At 37.0% G+C, this 11,109-nt stretch overlaps 1 protein-coding gene across 4 annotated transcripts in view; it reads right to left on the bottom strand.

Moving 5' to 3' along the window:
• Positions 1-11,109, bottom strand: part of RAF1 (Raf-1 proto-oncogene, serine/threonine kinase) — a 44,152-nt gene that overhangs the window by 1,273 nt on the left and 31,770 nt on the right. For all 4 annotated transcript variants that reach the window (XM_056337010.1, XM_056337012.1, XM_056337009.1 and 1 more), the window contains 6 exons: positions 8,577-8,661; positions 7,410-7,586; positions 6,734-6,780; positions 5,265-5,383; positions 2,786-2,917; positions 832-966 (listed from right to left, as the gene is read on the bottom strand). In XM_056337010.1, coding sequence (XP_056192985.1) covers positions 832-966; positions 2,786-2,917; positions 5,265-5,383; positions 6,734-6,780; positions 7,410-7,586; positions 8,577-8,661 — 695 coding nt within the window. The remainder of the gene's footprint in view (positions 1-831; positions 967-2,785; positions 2,918-5,264; positions 5,384-6,733; positions 6,781-7,409; positions 7,587-8,576; positions 8,662-11,109) is intronic.

Here is an 11,109-nt window from a genome sequence, read left to right as displayed (position 1 = left end):
ACTGTGTGGAGGCCCTGAAAACACACTCTAGGAACACTCCTGTTTCAATAATCCAGCTCTGCCATGCAGTCTCATCGCTGTGAGGGGTCTCGCTGAGTTTCAGAGGATGGGAGGGTACTTGTCAGTAATTAAAAGACATTATGATCAATTAACAAGCATCTATGCGAATCTCCAGCAGGGTAACAGGGAATTAATTGCATCTTCTGCCTAACAGTCTGTTCACAAAATGACGTTTAAGAACTTTTTAAACAACAAGTTACGCTTGATTGTAACAGGAAGAAGTTATTTTTGCATAATCTGCTGATATTTAATTCCACCTATTTAAAGAGTATAAGAAAGTACCTTTGTCATCCTCACAGTGACAGGAAAAGGTAAAGTATCCCTGGTAAAAATACCAAAGATTGCTACATGAATTTACATCCCCCGGCGGATTTTGTTCGCTTGTTCATAGCTGTGGGGAAGGGGGAATAGTCTCTCATTTCACCTCAAACCTATACTAAAATAAAGTGTAAATATGAAGAGATTTTATTTTTATGGGGGTGGGGGAGTTGCTTATCTCTAAAATGGGCCAGCCGTTGAAAGCAAATTGCTCTCGTGTTAGTCTAACTGCTTCAGTCTGTGCATAATATTTTTTTATGATCTTCACAGGAGCTACGTACAATCAGAATTACAAACAGCCTAAGAGCTGGGTTATGAAAAATGCACATACAGAAACAAAAATAAGGAAGCAGGCTGCCCTTTATATAAACCAAAACTTAAATCTGTGTAGAATGTTTTGTGTGCCAATGGTTATATATAAAATACTGTGATACTTATATGCAGAAAACATACTTGTGGAAACAGAGGTCGTTCTTCCCTAACTTTCTTCAAACAATCTGCTACAAGCCTCTTCATTGCTTTGGGGCAGTTCTTGTACAATTTACTGAGGTCTGGAGAAGCATACCCTCGGCCAACCATGAAAATAATCTGAAAAAGAACAAGCAAGTAGCAGAAAAACCAAAGTTGTAAAAGTTGTTTCACTGCTTGATCGCTTTAGTGTCCCAAAGTGATGAAACATGAGTACCAAAGGCACACACACACACCAGAAGAATCCAAATTAATGAACCTAAACAACGGTCCTGCACGTGTGTCACGCAGGACATGATTCGGTCAGAGCGATGCGGTGGTCTGTAATGCTCAATAAGCAAAGGAGCTACTGCGTTCAGAGTGAAACAGCAGATGCTACGTGACATGAACAGGACACAGCAGTTTCCTTCAGGTGAAGGCTACAGTGACAACTGATCCTCAGTCTGAGCCCTGATAACCAGCCAGCCAGGTTGGCACAGCTTCTCTATACTTCAAATACCAAAAAAAAAAAGCTTCAAATACAGTCAGGAAACTGTATTTGCAGGTATCGCTGTAAAACAGCGTTGCAAATGGAGATGTACAGCTAGCAAGTTGAAAGAGATCATCGTAACTGATGCAGCAGAAAAGAAAACAGGGTTGGTTTTGTTTTGAGACAATAAAAGATGCTGTTAGTGTTGGAAAATACATTGTCTGGTTTAGTCCAAGTTAATATGGTCACCTTTTAGGTTTTTCATCAGACTTCCAGGACCCTTAACAGTTGCCTATATAGTATTGCTAAGACTATTATCTGCTAAAACAGTGGTAGGTTTGGGTGGCTGAGGGGACTTTGAGGGTTTTACCAGGGGGAAGGAAGGGTGAACAGGTAATGGTGCAACCATTGCTTCTCTTTCAACTAATGCCATCTCAGAAAAAAAAAAAAAAAAAAAAAGAAAGAAAAAAAAAAGGGTCAATATAACGGTGCTAAATGGAGATCTCAGTGGTGTTCTCCAGGAAATACTCTATCCCTCCCCAGAAAACTTACTTGAGAGTCATGTGTTGCATGTTTTGCAACAGTAACGATTATTAAAGCTTGCATATGATTTAAACATTATGAATTAAAACATTCTAATATCCCAATTTGTAGATGACCTTAAAAATAAGAAAAACAAACTTCCTTAAACAGAACTGGCCTCTTCTACCTGGAAAACAGACTATGTAACATAACTAAACAGGGGCTAAAATCTAGTAATTTGTCCCACATACACACACACATCTCATTATAAGCTCTTATTAAAAAAAAAAAAAAAAACCAAAGCACAAACAACAAAACCAAACACAAACCACAACTGAGGATCAGCAAAACAGAGATCAAAAAGATTTAACGGTTTTAAGTTCATGCCCTACAGAATGAGTTAGCTTTAAGCTAAGCCAGAAAAAGCATTCATGTAAAGAGAACAGTTGAGGTTTCTGTCCTTAATGTGCTTCTTTGTAATTACTGGTTAACTGACTGGCAAGAATACATCTTAGTAAAGACCAAGTCACACAAACTAACATTCAACACTAGAAGGTTTGACAACAGCTGCTATTTTGTCTTCACTTAGTAAAAAGCACAGAATCCAATCTTGCTGATGCAAGAACAGCGTATTTACGATCAGAAGGGAAACTTCATATAGCCACAAATACATAAACCAAGATTTTATTGATAAAGCTTTTGCTACAACCCATGAATAAATTGACAGGGCACTTGAAAAAAAATATTTTTTAATAAACATTTTCTTTGAGTAACTGTCACTGTCAACTTTTAAGCAAATACTAAATTACAGAGATTTACTGCTGAAGCAAATCATGTTGTAAACATCTCAATTCTTATTTTGCTTTCCTCTTTATCTTGCATTTGTCAAGGACAACAAAACGTACTGTGCTCAGGAATAAAATGCAGTATTCAAAGGATGTTTCTTACCTGATCTCGGTTGTTTATGTGGGAGTATGGCAACTCTCCTGTCATTAGTTCATATAATACTATTCCATAGGAGTAGACATCTGACTGAAAACTAAACGGGTTACTATCCTGCATCCGTATCACTTCTGGTGCCTGTGGAAGGAGGAAAAAACGATTAAAGTTATGAGCAATATGAACAGAAATGCAAAGGATAAGAGAAGGTGAAAATATGTGGAAAGCAGAGAACAAGCTCAACTAAAAATTAGTGAACAAAGGATACCTTCAAAACCTTTGGTAAGTTCTACCTAAGGCTCTGAAAAAGTTCAGGCAGTGCTACTCTACATCTTAGTAAAAAAAACAAAAAAAACCCCCCAAAAAATCAATACAGCTGAGCATAAACAAAAAAACAACACTTGAATTTAACAAGTGTTTTACCATTAGAAAAATAACTATTATTCCATGTTGCACTATTTATTGCCTTCTGTTATACATATGTCTGAGTCCCTCTCACCATCAGTTCTTAAACAGGTATCGATGTTAAAGGGGAAAAAATATAAAATTCTAATACAGACTTAATCTCTTGTAAAATTGATAGCAAAACACCTACATAAAATGTGAAAGCCAAATACAAAATAGAATGTATTAAAGATCAGGGAAGAAATGCAAGAGCATTCTCACATCTTTGCAAAACAAAGCAAAATTATGAAGCTAAAGAACTTAAACGACATTGAATAATTTAATAAAACAAGATATAAACTATCAAGATATCTTTCCTGTTGACTAAGAATTTTTTCTCCCACTAAAGAAGTCCCTCAGAATTACTGAGCTAAGTACTACTTAAAGTACAAGAACAAAACCCCAGTAACAGATTAAATCAACTTTCAAGGAACAGAATCAACCTCTCCTTCTACACAATGACAACTCAGCAAAGACAGTCTATAAATGATTAAAAAATGCAAGGGTTTGGATTTTTTCCAAGATCTGTTTCATGTGTATAAGCATACCATTAGGTAAGTTAGTTTTAAATCCTTTTACAGAAAGCTGTAAAAAGCTTTGGCTTTTTATGTATCTTTTTTAAAGAAAAACTGGTTTCTGCTTTTGTAACTTTGTTTCAGGTGATTTGCATATTTTATAGGTCATAAACAAATCTGGGTCTGTTCATTAAAAATATCAGCATCCTGATATTCTAAATGAACACTTCCTGACTTTTCTCAAAATGCAAATACATGAGGAACAATGAAGGCTGCAAGCCTAGTAATAAAGAACAATTTTTTAAAAGGAAAACCTGTTTCAAGTAACACCTGCAGCTCATTCAGTGGTAAATACTGAAAGAATTAAAATGTATTAATACATAGCATTCAGCAACTCAGTTTTATTTGGTTACACTTCCCTGAAGTACCTGCCACAAGTGTTGCTGAGTGCCCTGTCCTGGGAGCTGGAAAATACTGCTGGTTGGTGTACATGCTGAATTTTAAATAAACTGCAAAAGTATTAACAAACATGGGTCAAGTGAAACTTCAAGAAAATACTGAGAGTGCCAAGTAAGACTTTCTTGCATAATTTCAATGATGCTTTTTAACCTTGTAACAGGCATTATACCACTTTTTCCATTTACTTTAACGAAGTCCCACATTTGACAAGTTACTCAATAGATTTTCTCCAGGTGAATTTTGGAAGGAAAATTGTGGAACTGCATTGTTCTGGCAGAAGTTAAACAAAGGTAATTGTTGGGAATGTCCTCTCAGACGACGACTGGGCAGTACTACTTCCAAAAGAAACTCCAGAAACTTTCCAGCAGAACTTGAAAACTTCTGTACCTCAACTGACCTTCACCTACGGTCCTGAGCTGCCTCAGAACCTCCCGCAGCCATCCAGTGCCGGGTGAGGAGCAGCATCAGGGTATGTATGAAACATCTTGCCACAGCCCCGAAGATGACCTGAGCTCACTCCCACGCTTCTGGAAGCACTCCCCACCCTGTCCCTAGCCCCCTGCCGAAGCTGCCCGATGGCGATCAGCAGCATCTGCGCGAAGGGATGCTGCCAGGTCCCGAGCAGGGAGCAGGGGAAGAAGAGGCCACGATGAAGAAAGGCAGGTCTGAAGAATCCCACAAAGCCACCATTAAGCATTTTAAAGCCTGTTAGACAAGCCCATCTGGGGAAAGGCACAATTACAGCAGGAAAAAGGCTCTCCTCTTCCCTTGGAACAGCTCCTTCCAGTTCCACTGACAGCCCTGTCTCTGCCCTAAATATTTAAAATTACTCCAAAAAATCAAAAGGAGAAATCCTTAGGTGAATGGTGTCTACTTTGGACAAGTAAGCACTCCAGCCCTTCATTCCTCAGTTTTAACTTGTCCTACAACTGGAATAGTATGTCTACACTGTACTAACAGCGCATGTCGATTCATTCAGATCTAAAGCTTTAAGATAGCGTTCAACTAACAAAACATGTATTAACAGAATGAAACCCAGCTATTTATAAGCAGTGAAATGTTTTGCTCACCATCCACAAGATTGAACCTGTGGGCTGTTCCACCTGTTGAGATCCACTCCATCTGGATTTTACAGTTGCCAGACCAAAGTCTCCTATTTTCACTGTGAGGCCTTCATGAAGAAATATATCTAAACATTTGTTAAAGAAATTCTGTAGAAAACTTGACTAAACAACTCCGAGTTTTCTGACATGATTATGAAATGTCTGGCTAGGTTATCACAAATGCAAGCCAACCATCCAAATTGCTGATTGTTTTATTAAAACCTGCTACAAGCTGTATCTTAAACACAGGAAAAGTAATTCTATGGCCTCTGTATTTACAGAGTTAACATTTAAGACTAAGTAAGACCAGATGTTTCAGCATTATTTTGCACATTTATCTTTATGGTGAGTTAGGACAGAAATCAACTATGTTAATTAACAGCAGTGACTGCAGGTACTTAAATAACTGGTGTCAAGAAACATATAAGGAAACAACATAGAAGTCATCACGACTCAAAAAAGAAAACTAAATAAAAATTAAGAGCAGAAACAAAATCTATTTACATAAAGCTGTCTGGCAGATCTATTTAGCTACAGTTTAACTATCTGAACTGGAAATAAATACAAATAATACAGATGTGTGTATCTGCTTCACAGATTCAGAAATAGAAACATGACTGACTCCCTAGTTCTCATTTCCATGTCAGGAGAAGAGTTCACTTATGTCACAAAAATGGTCATCACTATCAGGAATCCAAACTCCTGACCTCCTATATACTAAAATGATTATTTTTCTAGCTTAACTGAAAATGGGAATCCTCTTACAATATGGAACTACTAAATTTGGCTTATTTTTTTGATGATGACATTTGCAAAACATTCTGCTCACACTTTACGAAAGGAAGTTACAATTCATGCTGCTAGCTCAAAGGATGCTCTTCTTGGCAATTTCAAAAGCAGTCATTTTCAAAGGCAAAAGACATCGGTTTCCAACATTTTTATTCCATATGTGTTACTAAATTAATATTTTTGCAAGAAATACAGTGGTAAAAGGTTGTCTTTTGTTGAGTTTAAAGTAAGATTTTTTGCCTCATTTCTGCTAGTCATGTGAAAGTGTTTTAAATTTATTAAAAATATATGGGAAATAGTATCAAAACCCACATGTGCACACATACCTCCCGTCAGGTAGAGTGCAGCTCCTCTCCAATACAGGGTTTGGGTAACAGAATTGGATCAACACCACTCAAGTAAAAAAAGACAATTTTGGAGCGCAACTGTTGCACATCGTTTTCCATCTTTATCACAACAGTTTGGTAAGCAAGCACGTATGTTCTATCAAAGTCCTTGCTAAAAAGTAATTTCTTACCAATCAACAAGAATTACTCGTTAGGAGTTACATACATTTGAAACAGCTAGTTCAACCCCCCAGGAAGCTCTGTATTAACAACAAATCACTCTCGCGTTAAAGGAAATACGATGAAGTTAGGAAAGGATACTATTGGATTTCATGTCTCTGTGGATGATATTCTTTGCATGTAAATAGCTGTGAAAGACAAAGCAGAAAAGTGCCATTACGAAGGCTGTTCCCACAAACTCGGATGAGCACTGACAGCATCAGACAATGACAGCATCTTCTATGCTACAAACATTACAACATGTTCTGAAAGACCAGTGATGTGGTTACTGTATCAGCTCAGGTATCTGGAGAATGCTTCCAAAATAATCCTGTAACTGTGAACCCTGTAAGCATACAGCAGGAACAGCCATCCTCTCATCTCACAGAAGCACCACAAGTATTAATTAGTGTTTGCCAAACACTGCAATGTTACAGTAAGCAATACAAGGAAGAAAAAAAATAATTCTATGTTTAAAATAGGATCTGATCCAGTGCACTGCAGTAAGAACTCAAGCTACAAAAGATGATAAAATAGAGACAAGTGACTGCTAAAATGACTAGTGGTCTAACGTGAACTAAGGTAAGAAAAAAGATACTTAACAAAAGCAAGAATGCACACAACAGTGCTGAACTAAGGCTGCACAAAATCTTTCCTTGATATACCATTGTGCCTTGTTACTATTTTAGTGCAGTAACTTTGCATATTAGGGTTTGGGGAAGAGAAGGGAAACACCATTCCAAGAACAAAAATAGCCAGCATTGTTTATCCTACTCACTCCATTCCCTGTGCCGTCTGCCGAGCAATATCAATGAGCTGGAACATTTGGAACTTGGTCTCTTGAACATGCAGGTGTTTATACAGACTGCTTCCTTCACACCACTGCGTAACAATGGCCAGATTATCTTTAGTCATGTAGCCCATGAAGAGCAAAATATTAACATGCCGAGTTTTCCTAATAGAAAGAAGCAGAGAAAGAGAAATTAGTATCTTTACAAAAAACGTTATCAAATTCTTTTAAAAATGCATTCCTAGCTGAAGGAACCTATTTCAGTCTTTGTGTCCAAAAACATAAGTTCCCTGCATTTTTTTTTGCTAGGTGGAGGTGTGTGTAAGGTTTGTTTTTAAAAATAATAAAAATACACCAGAATTGCCAATTTATATTTTTTAAACAACGTCAGCTGAATTTCTGCTTTTTAGTTAAAATACTTTCACTTCCAAGGAAATTATTTAAAATCAGCCTTTAGAAAAAAGGTGTCATGAAAATTCAAAGGTTTTGAAATTAGTAACCAAGGCTCATGCTTGCAAGTGGTATTAGAAAAAGTTACTGGAATAACAGAAATGACGCTGAAAGCTGTGAAAAAGTGAAAAACGTAGATAGAAGACTGAACCTCAATAGGAAACAAAAGGGTCATAAACTGCGAAGAAATTAACAGATGAGAAGAGAATTCTTACGTACTCTGGTTCAGTTTCAGGATTAACATTACAGGTAGTTAACTGGACACCACAAAAACAGTACTTGAAAGCAGAAAATAGTTATGTAGATCAGAGTATACATTAAAAAAAGGAATTATGCTGCAATTTTAAAAGGTACAGTTCAAGTATTCTGTCCAGTGATGAGAATTATGACAGACTTTATTAATTGTCACCTTTTACTGCATACCAAATGTGACCTGAACAGTTATGGGTATTAGTATGCTTTATCTCCAAGGACAACTTTCAGAAACAGTGAAGAACCACTGAAATACTCTGAATTATGACTGCTGTCTCAGAGCTCCGCAACAATATTCAGAAGTATCACTATATTCTCTCTTTTTTATTCTTTATCTCTGCTTTTTGTGTCTTATCAAACATAGAATATTGGGCACGACTGCTTACAGGAGGGGTAGCAGTCAAATACACTAACTTGAAGTAACAGAATTTAGCAACGAAACTACCAACTCACCTTAATACAGCCACTTCATTTCTGAAAGCCTGGAACTGTTCTGGGGTTGGGTCTACAACCTTTAGTATCTTCACTGCTACATCCCCTGAAAATACATTTACCATAAAAATTACTTTAAATGCAGTGCTTCCCCCCCCCCCCCCCCCAAAAAAAAATGACATTAACACACAGTACACTTCAAATTCCTAATCTGTGCACAAGATACCTCTACTAATTTGTACACAAGTCATGACTTTCCTGCAGACATACAAACGCCTGTAGTATCAAGCAATTCATTTACCTGAATTTCAGGCTAATGGAAGAAGTCATCAATTGTTCCCTTTATTTTTTTTAACAGCTACACCTGGCTAGAGCTACACGTTCTTTTTGCAAGATATGAAGCTACTAAAATCTCAAATAGACACGGAAGGTATTCTAGTGTAGGTGCATTCTCAGCACATTATTTCAAGCAGTCACATCAGTGTCTCTCTGCTTCCAAACAGTATCCAAAGTTTCATCACTTTCCCTTTTTTCTATCCAGCTTTAGCCAGCATAATTATATAAAAATACAAAGGTGTATATATAAGTTTAGATCTTAAAGTTTTAATATGTTTACCTATAAAAACAACATATAGGTACATACACACATCCTTTTAAAATATAAGCTTCATTTAAAAACCAAACTTTCTAGATTTCAATACTGCTAAATTTCAGGAATGAGAGGGATAAATTATCCAGGAATAGCAGAGAAATCATGAACAATATAACTGATTATAGTATTTCAATAACAAATTTGGGGACTATGGGAAGCCGACTACCTTACTATTAAGCTAATACATTTCAAAGTTTTACTTAAAATCTTCATTTGATTCACTTCCACTGTCAGTGCTTGCTTTAAATTTCAGTATCTGTTAAAGGGTAACAGAGAGGAATATATGATGACCCAGTGCTATCTGTTTGGAGACTGTCTCTACAGAATGAAGTTGTAAAAGCCTTTACAGCATACATCCAGAAAACAGTGGAACTGATTTGATTCAAAAAAGGTACAATAGTGGAGTGAAGCCAACTGTTCTAACAAAAGTAAGAGCACTGAAAGCAAGACCGACTGATTCCTCCGTGAAAGAAGCAAGTATCATATTCATTTTAACTATCGAGGGACCACATTTTAGAATTCAAGAGGGGGATTAAACTTGCCTTGACACTGTCACAGAAAGATAAAAGCAGCTTAGGAAAACTGAAATTTCAGATTTTAGTCCACATGCAGTAAAAAGATTTGAGAGGTGCTATACTCTTGACATAGGCTTATCCCATAGTTTTAAAGGCTGCTGCCACTTAAGATTACAGAATCATCACCTACATTTAAAAAATCCTGAGTGGCAGATTTCTCTGCTACCACACAATCACTAATTTTCTTCTTCTTAATATGGCCTCTTCAAAGATATACGTGAAAAATATGTTAAGCATGTCTCTAGAATATAATGATCAACTGAATACATTAGGAATACTAACTGCCTAATTAAAAAAACAAAAAAGTTGCCAATGAAGAAGGGTATGTGAACTGGTACTTGAAAGTTCCAGGGCACCCTGAGTTAACTGCAGTATCTTCCACTGTAGTTACCAGTTGCTTAATTTGCTGTATAATTTGAAGTCAAAGATGAGCAAATATTGAACACATTATTATACATTTATATCTTCCTCCTTTAACATCAGTAAATGCAATACACTTCCTATTTCATCCTCTAGCATGTTCATAAAGAGAACCATCTCACACATTTGCAGTATGCATTATGTTTTGTCATTTACAGATGTCTCTGCTTACAGGCTGGAACAGAAGAACTGATAGAAAGACTACACTCTTTCACGTGACTACCAAAATCACAGGCTTCAAAACCAGCCAGTTTCTACCGCAACTCCTCTTGACACGCAATGCAAGACCAATAAATGGTCTACCAATGCTTGAAGTCTACTGCTACGAGCTATGCCCACACAAGGCAAGGATGCAGCATCCACTGATTACAGGCCACATGTTTTCAGATTATTTTTCAATATATTCTCTATCATGATCCTTGCTCCACAGACGACGTATACTGTTCTTAACTAAATCAGGTGCCACGTTTTTTAGGCTTGATGGCATTTCCCAAGCAGTTTTCTCTACAGAAACAAATACACAATAGCACTTGTTTTGTTTAGCAGCAATCTGAAGACAAATCAGCTTCCGCCACCCCCCAACCACCAAAACCCTAGAACTGATTACCAGGGTCAAAGGGGAAATGTGAGTGTTTATGATAGGTAGTCTTCCAACCCATTTAAACTGCCTTGGTTCTCTTTCCGCCTTTTAAATTTAGAAGCATGCTACAGGACACTACAGGATCCAAATGGGGTCTGTAACAGAAGCGGTGCAAATATGAAAATTAGTACTTAACCATCAGAACAATCTGGAAAAATATGGAAGTGCAAGATACCTGTTCAAGAGACACGCGCTCCTCAGAGCAAGACTGTCTTTGACACTTCATTTTTATTTTGGAAGACTGAAGTCAGGGAAACTTATTGGAAA

The sequence above is a fragment of the Falco biarmicus genome, chromosome 4, assembly GCF_023638135.1.
Source record: "Falco biarmicus isolate bFalBia1 chromosome 4, bFalBia1.pri, whole genome shotgun sequence".
Taxonomy (NCBI): Eukaryota; Metazoa; Chordata; class Aves; order Falconiformes; family Falconidae; genus Falco; species Falco biarmicus.
This window is presented reverse-complemented; position numbering and strand designations above follow the sequence as displayed.